General features: G+C 40.1%; 1 protein-coding gene across 2 annotated transcripts in view; it reads right to left on the bottom strand.

Moving 5' to 3' along the window:
- The window catches only part of EFCAB14 (EF-hand calcium binding domain 14), a 36,226-nt gene that overhangs the window by 3,144 nt on the left and 19,574 nt on the right, over positions 1-13,508 (bottom strand). For both annotated transcript variants that reach the window (XM_025288801.2, XM_006052513.3), the window contains 6 exons: positions 10,400-10,510; positions 8,180-8,284; positions 6,953-7,144; positions 4,814-4,900; positions 2,429-2,540; positions 1,395-1,520 (listed from right to left, as the gene is read on the bottom strand). In XM_025288801.2, coding sequence (XP_025144586.2) covers positions 1,395-1,520; positions 2,429-2,540; positions 4,814-4,900; positions 6,953-7,144; positions 8,180-8,284; positions 10,400-10,510 — 733 coding nt within the window. The remainder of the gene's footprint in view (positions 1-1,394; positions 1,521-2,428; positions 2,541-4,813; positions 4,901-6,952; positions 7,145-8,179; positions 8,285-10,399; positions 10,511-13,508) is intronic.

Here is a 13,508-nt window from a genome sequence, read left to right as displayed (position 1 = left end):
AATAAATTCATCAATACCATCTTTATAGATTCCATATATATGTGTTAGTATATAATACTTATCTTTTTCTGACTTACTTCACTCTGTACAATAGGCTCTAGGTTCATCCACCTCATTAGAACTCAAATGGCAATGTAAATGCCATTGTAAATTGCCATTTAATGGCAATGTAGGTTTCCTATGCTTTAAGAATTAATTGTAACCTATAGATAACTTATTCCCTTAACAAATATTCACATGTCCTAGGCATGAGGATAGGGGCTGGGAGTGAAGTTAAATGTTATAGCTCCCTAGGAAATTACAACCGTGTGACACGTGCAAACATAAGATACTGTGAGTACACACACAGGAGGAGCCTAGTCCAGTCCTGAGAGGTAAGAAAATGTTTCCTGGTGGAAAGGTTTCTAAAGTGAGGTGAAGAGTCAGGCAGAGAGGGTGATAGGAATGGGTGATTTTCCAGGCAGTTAGCAAGTGCAAAATCAGGAAACCAAACATCACAAAGAGGGATGAAACACACTGCTGGAAGCAAGACAAACACATTTCTCTGTGAATCAGATCCTTCCTACTAACATTTATCTTGCCGATTTTCAGCCAAAGACCCCTCATTTCTGAAGGACTTCTGACAAACAGGGTCGACTTTTACTTTACTTTGCTAGTCTCACAGTATTATGTTTGCTTGTCTTCTTCACTGGACTGTTATATCCGTGGGGAAAGTGAGACTGTATCTTCTTATACTGTATTCTTACTGCTTACACTGGGTCTAACTAGGTACTCATTGAATGACTGAAGACTCTAAAAAACATTCACAGAGAGATAACATAGTGTAGTGTGGTTAACGGCACCCCACTCCGGTACTCTTGCCTGGAAAATCCCATGGACGGAGGAGCCTGGTGGGCTGCAGTCCATGGGGTTGCTAAGAGTTGAACACGACTGAGCGACTTCCCTTTCATTTTTCACTTTCCTGCATTGGAGAAGGAAATGGCAACCCACTCCAGTGTTCTTGCCTGGAGAATCCCAGGGACGGGGGAGCCTGGTGGGCTGCCGTCTATGGGGTCACACAGAGTCAGACACGACTGAAGCGACTTAGCAGCAGTAGAAGCCGTGTGGTTAAGAGTAAAAGTTTCGTTGTCAAACTGCCTTGGTGTGAATTTTGCCTCATGAGTTATTGGCTGTGTGGACTTTAGGCAATTCCCTATCAGTAAAATGGGTATAATACACGACTACTGATGGTCCCAGGATTGTTACCAGGATATAATATAATGCATATCAAGTATCTGGCCCACAGGAAGTGCTCAACAGTGTTAGATATCAATCTTTATCTTACAAGTTAAAAAAGTTAGAAAGTTACAACTTTGAGCTATTTCCTCTATCATTCCATAATATAAAAATTTTACCTTCGATGCTAGAAATTCCTAGAAGGGAAACATGTCTTAGCTGGACAGCTTTCTCAATCTGGTCTCCAGGAGACTGTGGGAATTTTGGCAATGTTGATGGCTGTGATGTGAAATTCTGTACTTGCTCTGTAACAAACAATATACAGTTTTAGTATTACCAGTCTGACATAAAATTAAACCAATATTGAAGGTCACTTTCAAACTTTGTGGTCCCAACTGGATGCTCTTACAGTTCAAGTTAGCTTACACATGTTTAGAAGTTGAGAGTTCAAGCTGCAATGAGAAAAGCATTGGGGATTTGACATCGTAGGAACTCTGCTAAGAGCCTGATTTGAGGGTACGTGTCACCAGACCAGCTGTGCTGAAAGAACGCTACCATACAATTATGTAGCACAATGTCAGGGCAAGGCCTCCCACTGTACTTTTGTCTCCCATGTAAAAGAGAGTAACAGAAGTTGTATTGCTTTCCCCAAAATGAAAAATACTTGTGGGTGGGTAGAGGTCAAAATGAACATAATCTAGTGCCTTGGTTACATCATGAAGCAGCGCCAGCAGAGGTTGATGCAATGGCTAATATCGATTAGGTTATGTCCCTGCCTAAAGTCAAAGGCCCTTCCAACCCAATGATCCCATGTTATTACTTGTTAATGGCTTTTCAGGACGACTAATATTTATTTTTAAGTAAATTTTATGCACTTACAGAAATGAAGACTCCCGTAAACAACATTTAGGGCTGGTTTAATACATACTATGACAGTAATGTTTCTGCCTATAATTGGATGCAGACAGCATGGAGAAGTCTATTTCCAGCTAAACATTACCCATTCTTCCCTTAATAGACTGGAGTACAAATCATGTGCAAAATGGGCTTTTTCTAAATGAAAGCAAAGTGTAGCAGCTTCAACTCGGTGCGCTCGGGCATCATTCACTCCATGCCATCAGTCCTGCCAGAACACCTTTCCCCATTCCCCGTGTGGGAGGCGAGCTGCCCAAGCCTGCGTGAAATATTCAGAAGCCAATCCTGAATATCTTACCTTCATTGGCAGTCTCCGGAGGCCTGCTGCTCTCAGGTTTGTTTGTGAGAGCACTTAACAGCTGCAGCTTCTCTCTAAGCTTAGATACCTGAGAATCTGAACTATCTTCTTTCTGTCCAAAACAAAGGTCATAGAAGATTTAAGGCAGGAGGAGGACCTCATCTGATTCTTCACGATATTCCCAAAGCCTAGTTAGCCTGTAGCTCTTGACCCCAAATAGGCTCCTACTGAAGGCAACAAAGGAATGAATCAATAGTTACTAGAGACATCTTTAGTACTCAGTGTTGATGAAGGCTGGGCTGGATTTGAGCCTAGACCATTCAGGGAACATTATGCCACAGATGATCTGATTCTCCGTGTGCACTTGGCAGCTGGGGAAGGCATGCATATGCCAGCAGTAAAGGAATGCACACTTGCTCAGGTGCCTTCATGATACCCATTTCCGAAATGGGCAGGATCCTGTTGTCTAGGAACTATTTCATACTAACTAATTTTTCTGAGTAGCTTACTTCACCGTGTGACTATACCACTTTAGGCAGAGTTTCATGCTCTTATCACCTTAAAAAAAAAGAAAAAAGCAACCAGACCACAAGTATTCCCTTGATCTGTCTTCTCGTCCCCCATGATAACTATTCAACTGGTGGCAGGAATTGTTAGGAACATGAAAGAATTATAGTATTTCTAATTCAAGGCCTTACTTGTATCTTTAAAAAAAATTCCCCCCCCAACCTCTGTCTCATTCCTAGATGATATAGTGGCATATAAAAAATACAATTAATTATAAAAAGAGAGAAGTCTGGTTTCTGTGAGGTCAGTTTCTAACGGCATAGGCTCCTGATCCTATGTCTAATTACAATATTGACCACTATATGTTTCTTTCATTCAACATATACTTACTTATTCCTCTCTTATCCTTATTCTACACTAACAGTTACTGTATAGTAGAAGGAAATGGTTACTGTATAGTAGAAGTAATCTTGCCTGGGAAATCCCATGGACAGAGGAGCCTGGCAGGCTACAGTCCATGGGGTCACAAGAGTCACACACAACTTAGCGACAAAACCACCATCATGGATCACTCTTAGTTTATTTAGGGAGTCAAAATATGGATATATATAGCTAAAACTAGGTACTAAATGCTTGAATAATTTATGGAAAGGAGAAATTGCATTTTGCTAGGATGCTTAGATGAGGCAGCACTAAGATATTGGGGTAACAGTTCAAAATCACAAAGTGTTGGAAAGTAAAGCCAAAAAATTCAGGCAAAAATGTGTACTAGCTCTATTTTATTCTGATATTTACTATTAAAATCTGAATTGTTGTTGAAATCACTACTATTTTCCAATAGTAACCACCTGTTACTTTTTTTGTCCTCAACATTTTTATCTGGATCTTAAATTTCTCTTGTTATTCTCTAGGTGAAGTTCAATTTTTTTTTGGTAGTAGCAGTTAGAAAACTCAACAAAAACCTAGCTTTTAAAGCACTAAAATCTTAATATATGTGATTTTTATCTAGATAATACACAAAACTGTTAAGAACAAGTATATATGGAAAGCATTACACTGAAAACTGTCTGACATATGGTTCATTTCCTGTGAACTCACATCCTTGAGCTTATCAAATGTAATGTGCATATGAAATGATATTGCAGTCACTCAGTCACGATCTTCCTGGCTTTTCCTTTATCTTAACCCAGGTCTTATAATACTAATAATATTACACAATACTCTAATCACAGAGAATGTTGAAAACACCCTTTCCTTCTGGGGATATCAAAACATATCAGATTGTTGTCTTATCTAGACAATATATCTGGGAGAAAGGAAAAATGGGAAGGTACAAGGTGAAGAGAACTGACTGAAGCTTAAAGGGACTTTGTATGCACTGAGACTACAATCTTTTCTCCCCCTTCCATTCCCCCAAAGACTGTAATCTTAACAACAAGAAATAATTTTTGGTTTAGATACCATTTTTAGATAATTTATGCCTCTGTTCCCCATCAACAGTACAGAGAACTTACTGTCTTAGCTTAAAACTCCCTTCCTTAGGGAAGTCTTCCTGTTCTGTTAACACTCTGTGATATCCTATACTTTTCCTCTGTAGCACTTATATTTCACTCAATTATGTGTTGATCTTTGGATTGATGGACTTTATGAGTTCCACCACAAGAGCGGTCACATGTCTATCCTGCTCACTGTGGTCACCCCAGCTTCTAGAGAGAGCTGGGCATGGGGCAGGTGCCTGATAAAGTATTTACTTATTTACGAATATACTAATTACTGTGTCTTGAAGTTTCAGCAAAAAAGACTGAAGTGCTCCCTTTGAGAAAGAAGCAGATGCCTATGCATTTACTCTTACTTCAGAGAAAGCCTCTTATTATTTACCTTTATGCCCTGGGATTTTACTGACTTTATTCTGTTGGAGACTTGATGCAAAGACTCTCTCTTCAGAGTGGCAGCTCTATCATTCACCTTAAAGGGTAAAAGGAACAAAACGAGAGAAGATTAAAGGAAAACATGAAAACTTAAGCAACGTTTAGGACTTTTTAAACAAACTTGCCAAACTTATTTAAAGGGTCTCAGAACATTCAACAGAAATACCGGCAGGAGAATAAGAGGAGAGGGAGAAAGGTTTGAGAGAGACAAAGCTAAAAGTGTTTCTAGTTGTTTCCATCACAAACTTCAAAAAGGGAGAGAACTTTAACCCAAAACCATGCTGGGTATGATTCAGTTGGAAAAAACAGTAGGACAGATGGTACTATTGGCAATTTCCTCTTCTAGAGAAAAATAGAGTGGGGAGGGGAGGCACAGTATGGGGAGCTTTAGGGCCGGTGAGTTTTCATAATAAGCCTTGAAAACCAACCTTCAAGGCCTAATACTTATCAAATCACCCCAAATTCCTAGCGTCTACCGTCCTTAGTTTGCTGCTGCTGCTGCTAAGTCGCTTCAGTCGTGTTCGACTCTGTGCGACCCGAGACGGCAGCCCACCAGGCTCCCCCGTCCCTGGGATTCTCCAGGCAAGAACACTGGTGTGGGTTGCCATTTCCTTCTCCAATGCAGGAAAGTGAAAAGTGAAAGTGAAGTCGCTCAGTCATGTCCAACTCTTAGCGACCCCATGGACTGCAGCCTACCAGGCTCCTCCGTCCATGGGATTTTCCAGGCAAGAGTACTGGAGTGGGGTGCCATTGCCTTCTCCCGTCCTTAGTTTAGCTAAGTTCAAAAGGGCTTTTTGAAAGAAGGCTCCTTTAATCTTCACAGCTTTGTGGTAAATTACATAACCCTAGAAAGGAGGAGGAGGAATGGGTTCTCCTCTAATCTCAAAGCCAAGGCCAGGCAACTTGCCAAGGCTGCACCATGGCAGAGCCAGTTCAAAGGTTGTTTGCTATGTGCCCGAGCTTGACGTTACTTGTGGGCTTGCTTCCAGCTTTGGCAGTTACTTGATTTACAGTACAATGTCCTGTATTTGGTTTCTATTTCTATATATGCCTATGTCTTTGCTGTATGAAATTTTTAAGGGTGGGGCTTGCAGCTATTAAAAAATAATCCACATGGATTTCAAACAGTGCATATGTGAAAAGTGGTTTTTTAAAAAAGAAAAAAAAAAAACAAAAAAACCTCACCACATTTTATTTGCAATAACATAAAAACCAGTAAACCATACAATCTGTCAGCATCAGTGACTCAGTACATCATTTGGGCTCCTCTTGTGTAAAATGAGAGGATGGACTCAATGATCTCTTTAGGGGAGGAGGTGCTCTGACCTGATGTGTCTTAAACAGCTTTCCTGACATTTTCTGTAATGTCAGATGAAGACTGAAACAAGACAAGTCTGAAAGCCTAGTCTGGGCTTAAAAAAACAACAAGATTCTCTAGTTATTGTCACTGTCATTGTTCCCACCCTTAATAACTTTTTCTTTAAGTCCTGATTTTTTTTTTTTTTAATTTGGCTGTGCCGAGTCTTACTTGTGGCACGTGGGATCAGTTCCCTGACCAGGGATTGAACTGGGGCCCCCTGCATTGGGAACATGGCATCTTAGCCACCAGGGAAGTCCCAAACTGAAGTATAGTTGATTTACAGTGTTGTATTAGTTTTCAATGAACAACAAAGTGATTCCATTTCATGTACATATATTTTTTTTTCAGACTTTTTTCCATCTTAGTAACTTAAAAATGAAAAGATCAAGAAGACTTTCCTTGGAAATATGTGCTGGAACTTCCCTATCAGATGAGTCACCGGCAACACAAAAGGAGGCTTGTCATCTTTGCCAATAATTTGTGGGGAGGCCTTGGCAAGCAATTGGACCTCTCCACATCTCCCTTCCAAATCAGGACTAACACCGTCTGTACCATTCACATCACAGAGCTAGTGTAAGGATTAGAGGAGACAGGATTAAGCACAACACAAACGTGGAGCCTCTCAAGTATGCCAGAGGTCAGTGTCTGAAAAGGTGGTAGACTGTCATCCACGTACAGACAAAACACATTGCAACACAGAACACGTCAAAAAGAGGGGAAGAGGCTTACCGTGCTGGAGGACAGGTTTGCCTGCTTTTCTACTTTGCTCATAGCAACCAGATCTCTTTCTATCAAGTTGACTCTCTCGGTAAGATTACTGATGGTCTCATTCATCCCCTCAAGTTTAAGATCATTCTGTCTCTGGTACCCCACTCGGGCACTGTTTACTTCCTCTAAAAAGCTGTGAAGGTACAGGATATCCTAGAGTGGAAATAAATCAAGTTATGGAATCCGGCTAAAGACATGTACTAGACAAGCAGGGAAGCAGCAGTGAACAACCCTTATTTTGTCAAGTTACTGAAGTAAATTCCTTTCCCTGCTCTAGACCATCGATCGTCTGTCTCTGCTTTGTCCCTCCACTCGGAATTGCTCCCAGTTGACTCCCTCTGGAATTATCTGACCTCAGTTAGACAGGAGGGGAAAAGAGGGAAGAGACTACCTACATGCTTCAGTCTCTGGTCCTAGAAAGCTGAGAGCTTGAGAATTGATTTCCCAATGTTTACCTCACCTACTGGTGAGAAAGCTTGCTGGGTTATTAACTGAAATGCTCATTAACCTAATTTGTCAGAACGAAACCACCATCGGAACAATACCAATTACTGAATTGGCTCATGTAGCAAAACCATAACAGGTAGTGCATTATTTAGTATAAGATTCAATTATTTTTATTGACATTCTCCAGTACTGATTGCTATTTAAAAAGGAATGATGACTACAGGCTTTACAGGGCATTAAACTCAGTACAGGAATTCTTCTTAGTGAAGATTTCTTTTATTCTCTTTAATGTGATTCTGAACTCAATATCCTTTTCCCTCCTCTGGTCTTTAGTCTTTAGAAACTCTTCATTTTCAAGGATATGCTTTCTACTGTTCTGAATTGTGACTCAAAACAGCTATCATTTTAATCTACTATTCACCCATCTTTAATTTGTCCAGACTGCTATTTTTCAAAAACAGTTTCAGGATAACCTGATCACTCTATGACTTTCAAGATGTAAAAAGGAATTTACTCCACTGATGGACATGTAGGGGAAAAAAATGCAGTGTGCCAAGGAGGAGACAGGCAGCATGTTGGATCCCTGACAGAGTCACACGTATCCTCTCTCTGCTTAGCTCTCAGGCAGGCAAATGTGTGCAAGAGATGCCTGCTGAGGGACCACAACATGGAGCCCACACTACGCAGGTCACCTTCAGATTATAGTGTGGTCACAAGGGAGTTAAACAGAGTCAAAAGTACCTGTTTCAAATTCTCACTGTGGGTTTTATTGTCAAGTTCAGATATAGCAGAAGGTGATGGAATGATCTGGTTGCTTTCATTGCTCTCCTTCAAGGTGTGCTGATTCTGTTAACAGGAACAGAGGTTGGTATAGGCAATGAGTACTAATAATAACTACATCTACTTATTCATCAGGGATGGCCCTGCAACATTCCAGCTTCTCACGGGGGCATTCACAGATTAATCAACAATTATTTCCTCAAAGCCTTAGTGTGACCAGTCCTGTGCTAGGCCTAAGGGCACCAGGTACTTCTGGGGAGGCCTGGCCTAAAGCCTGGACTGGACCAGCAGCACCCAGACTACGTCCGGGAACTGAGGTCCTGTTTCTTAGCCTCAGATTGAGAAACTGAGAATGAACTCCCTAAAAACTACGTCTTCTCTCCCAGTTCCCTTTATTCTCAGAGAAACTACAGAACCACTGTATCTCCCAGGACCAACCTGGTCTGGACCTGGTTAGTGTCACCATTTTCCCAGGGCTAAAGAGATCTATACATTCAAAGAACAGCCATGGAACCACTGGCTTTGGGCATTGAGCAACATAATCAAGCATGCACATCATTAACTTTTCAGTTTGTACAGCACATGCCAAGAGTTATGTTTGAAGGTTACCCTTTCTTTCTCATCCCATTCCCAGTGCTCAAGACTCTTTATGAAGAGACTGAACTATGACATGTTTATATATACTTTTCCCTCTAACAGAAAATGTCTGTATGGCTTATTCAGTAGTAGGATTACCACTGGCAACCAGGGAAGTTTAAAAGATGCAAATTTAATGATAAGAGTATGCAACTGGCCAAAATAAATTGTTTTCCTTGAAATATGAAATCCTAGACATTGTCAACTCTGCTTCTATAATAATCAAATGGTAAAATAAAGAAAAGGAGAGGAGCAGAAAAAAAAATCCCATGGTTCTATAAAGTATGAATTTTTGAGTTAGGAAAAAGTATTTTAGAAAATAATTACTTTGAGAAAATGCTCAAGCTATTAAAATAATGATAATAATAATAATAATAAAAAAGCTGTTGGGTTAGAGAAGTCTTTATTATTATGGATCACACAGTTACAGGGTAGAGCTAGAATTAGAATCCAGGGTGTGTGAACACCCAGATCAAGGCTTTTTCTTCTGGGTCAGCCCCACTAAATGAAAATGACAAATACTTGTTCCAAAGAAAATGAAAAACCCTCCTTTATAGAGCTCTAATATAGTCCAGGTCTCCTTGGTACAAACTGCTCAGTTTAAACTTGAAACTCCAAAGCTTGAAAACAACATGCAGGGGAGATCTAGAAATTGGTGGAGAAGCTAGGGAATTTTTGTGTGCCTTGAACCATCCTGATTTCACGTATGGATAACTCTTCCCTCTGGCAGGACAGTGAGGGCTGTGCCATCCTTTTTCATCCTTCATAAACTTTTCGTGGAGCTGAGTAACCATTAGGAGATAAATTCAAGCTTCTGAAGGACTGAGACAGCTTACATTGGTACAGCATTAAGAGAAATTTGAAAGCATTTCCTGAACACTGCAGGGGTTTTGCCTTTGTCTCGGTTATCTGTTGCTGCATAAAAAATCATCCCCAAACTTGGTGGCTTAAAACAGTGGTTTACTATTTCTCATGATTCTGTGGGTTGACTGGGCTCAGACAGGGTGGGGCAGCATCCTGCTTCACATGCTATAGGCTGAGGTCATCCATGCAGCTGTAATCTGACTGGGAGACTGGCTAAAGCTGGAACACCCAAGCTGGCCTTTCACCCTCTGGAGCTCCTCTTTGCTTGACCTCTAATCATTCCACAGTCTAAGAGCCCTGCCCCAACTCCTGATCCACAGAAGAGTGAGAAATAATCCAGTGTTGTTTTAAGCCACTAAGTTTTAGGGTGATTTGTTATGTAGTGATAAATAAGACACTTCCTCACCCCCTTTCCTTCTTTTCCATTTTATTTCTGACACATTCCACTCTGAGAATGGTATCTTAGTGCTGTACCTCCTTCACCACATTTGCAAAAGACTCGGCTTTTCCTATCTTAGTTTACAGATTGTAGAAAAATCAATAAACACTGTCTATTGTATATTTTAAAAAGGTGCCTAGTGTGGTCTGTTTAGGTAAGTGGGAAGTTAGTATCACACGATAACACAGAAAAGGGCAGGCGGGAGTGTGCTGACTTTCTGTAGCATTTGTAGATTTCCTTACCATGTCACTCTGTAGTAGCTCCAAGGTTTTCTTGTGTTCATCCACAGTCTTCTGTATTGCCTCCACAGCAAGATGGACACTATTTAAAGTGCTGCCAATGGAAGCTACACTCTGAACAGAAACATGGAGTAGGGTCAGCGTTTTTCCCTTTTTGAAATTTTTAATAGCTTTATTAAGACACAACTGATAAACAATAAACTGAACATATTTAAAATGTATAACTTGCTAAAATTTTGACACACACACACACATATGTGAAACCATTACTGCAATCAAGATAATAAACATCAATCACCCCCAAGTTTCCTCACACCCCTTTGTAATTCACTCCTCCCCACTGCCAGGCAACCACTGATTCACTTTCTATCACTACCTATCTATTTATCTATATACCTATATATGTCAGTTTGCATTTGCTAGAATTTTATATAAATAGAACAGTGAGTGAGCATGTAGTTTTTTTGTTGTTGTTCTGGTATGGCTTCTTTCACACAGTATAATTATTCTGGGATTTGTATACGCTGTAGCTACTCAGCATGTTGTTGAGTAGCATTCCATTGTATGGATACATCCCAGTTTATCTCCTGACCTGTTGATGGCCACTTAGGTTGTTTTCAACATTTGATTATTACAAATAAAGCTGCTATGAACACACACATACAAGTCTTCATGTGGGCATATGTTTTCATTTCCCTTCATCATATGCCTTCTTGTCATCACAATACTCAAGAGTGAATGTCTGATCATATGGTATGTATTCTTAACTTGTTTATTCCATCTCCTCATCAATACTAGTATCCTCAGTCTGTTCTTTGTTAGCCACTCTAGTGGGAGTGCAGTGGTGTACCATTGTGATTTTACATTAAACACTGACCTAATGGAGGATTATTTCAAATATCTTCAAACTATGAATTCCATGTAGCTTGTGCTGACACAATTAACCAGAAACTACACACACACACACACACACACAATTTTCATAGAGGAAAGCCAGAGCTTTCCTAAAAAAAAAAAAAAAAAAAAAAGCACTAGTTTATAAACCTGGGTTTATAAACCTGGGACTCGTAGGTAAAGTTCTCCCACAAACTGTCTCTATCAAGCCCTGTAGGCAGATGACCAGAGGTAACACGGTAGATTGCCACTCTCAGGAGAAAATGATGACTTCTGAGTAAAAATAGGTGGAGCTATTTTTGGCTTTCGGAAACCCAACATTGCAGAGATGAAGGGAAAATTTCATTTGACAGCATGTTTTCTTCTGCTTTAGAATCCCATCAGTAACTACTGAGTAGAGTTTGATATGGGTAGTAGCTTATTTGCTTTCATTATGTGTAAGGAGCCCAAGTGGATTGGGGACTTAGGAATGTAATTCAGAAACTGTCTTTTTAAAAACAGCTTGTTCTAAGGGATCATACCAAAGAGTGTTACTAATTTGGTAGGTTTTGGCCTTTCATTAAGATATACTGACAATTTTATAGTGTCCCATTAGTATTTTTAACCAAGGGTATTTTTATTATACCAATAGCCAGTCAGGAATCCAAGAGAAAAAGAAATGTCATTTTCAACATTAAAAAAAAAAAAAATTACAGGAGATACATTGAAGTTAGGTTTTTGAGAAGACCTACCACTTCAAAACTGAGCCACTTGTAATAAAAGTAGTGCCTGACATTATAAATGCACAGGATTGCAAGGAGACAACATGCTGGGCAGAAGTCTCTAAGCAGGGATGTTATCTATACAAGCTCTGTTGTTACAGAAGCTACAAGCATTCAAAGACATCCACTGTTAGAGAATCCTCACTGACTGGATGTATGAGCCCATCAGGATGCAAAAAGATAGTAAGCTCTTGTTTAAGATTTTTTTTTTAAGGAAGCAGCTGACAGCACCATGTGAACTCTACAGTAAAACCCTGAAACTAGTATTCTCACCAACTGCAAAGTGCCTGGCACATACTGGAGGAAGCCCCACAAATATTTATTGAATTAATGAATGTGAGAATAAATCAATTTCCTCTTCGAATGCGAGACTGCCAGAGTTGCTTCTGTATTGAAGGCTACAGAGGCCTACTTTTTCCCCACTTGGCCTTTGGAACAATGGCAAAAAGAATCTGGTCTCATCTGGTCCCTAATTTTTTTTTTAAAGTTGTAAGCAGTGACCATATTGAACAAATAGCAGACTATAGAGACTGTGCACACACAGTGGTGTGGCTGTAAAAGTTTCGTTTCTGGCTTAGGAATTTCTCATTCCTTGCTGCAAACAATTTATACATTTATAGAGGGTGGTGTGGGGCTCCCCTGGTGGCTCAGTGGTAAAGAATCCACCTGCCAACGCAGGAGACACAGATTCGATCCCTGGGTCAGAAAGATCCCCTGAAGAAGAAAATGGCAACCCATTCCAGTATTCTTGCCTGGGAAATCCCATGGACAGAGCAGCCTGGTGGGTTACAGTCCATGGGGTTGCAAAAGAGTCAGATATAACTTAGAGATGAAACAATATCAACAACAACAAAAACAGAAGCCTGGTACATAATTAAATCAAACTCATCACATGTTGACTTTTAAAAGTCAAAGATTCTAGATTTGATACCCATTGTCTGGGGTTCTCTGCTCCAGAATCTCTTCTTTCATTTCCTGCCCTAGGGCCTCATTTCACTTGTGTGCCTTCTTTTCCTTCCATTCCCAACCCATTCTCCCCACCCAGGTCTAGAGATCCTCACATATTCTTCATTTGGTTGGTCACTGCCTCTTGCTCTCGGCCTGAATCCTAGGGATCAAGTAAACAGAAATTCTAAAGTACTGTTTGCCTAGGGCCTAGAGTCCAGCGTACATACTGAAGAGTGACTTGCTTAGAGGGTGTGCCCCTTCACCTTTGTAAAATAAAATATACTGTTTTCTAAAATGCTTTTTTACCAATTTATACTCTCAGCAGGAGTGTTTGAAAGTTTTCTTTGCACCACATCTTTGTCAACATTTATCATATCCCGAAATTTTATTTGTACTTCTCTAAATCTTTTTTTTTAAACCAAAACCAATAAAAACACAGACACCAAAAACACCTCTTTCTCAATTATGGAAAATAAGAGCAATTTAGGGCAACTCTCATGTACAACTGC

This window comes from Bubalus bubalis, chromosome 6 (assembly GCF_019923935.1).
Source record: "Bubalus bubalis isolate 160015118507 breed Murrah chromosome 6, NDDB_SH_1, whole genome shotgun sequence".
NCBI lineage: Eukaryota > Metazoa > Chordata > Mammalia > Artiodactyla > Bovidae > Bubalus > Bubalus bubalis.
This window is presented reverse-complemented; position numbering and strand designations above follow the sequence as displayed.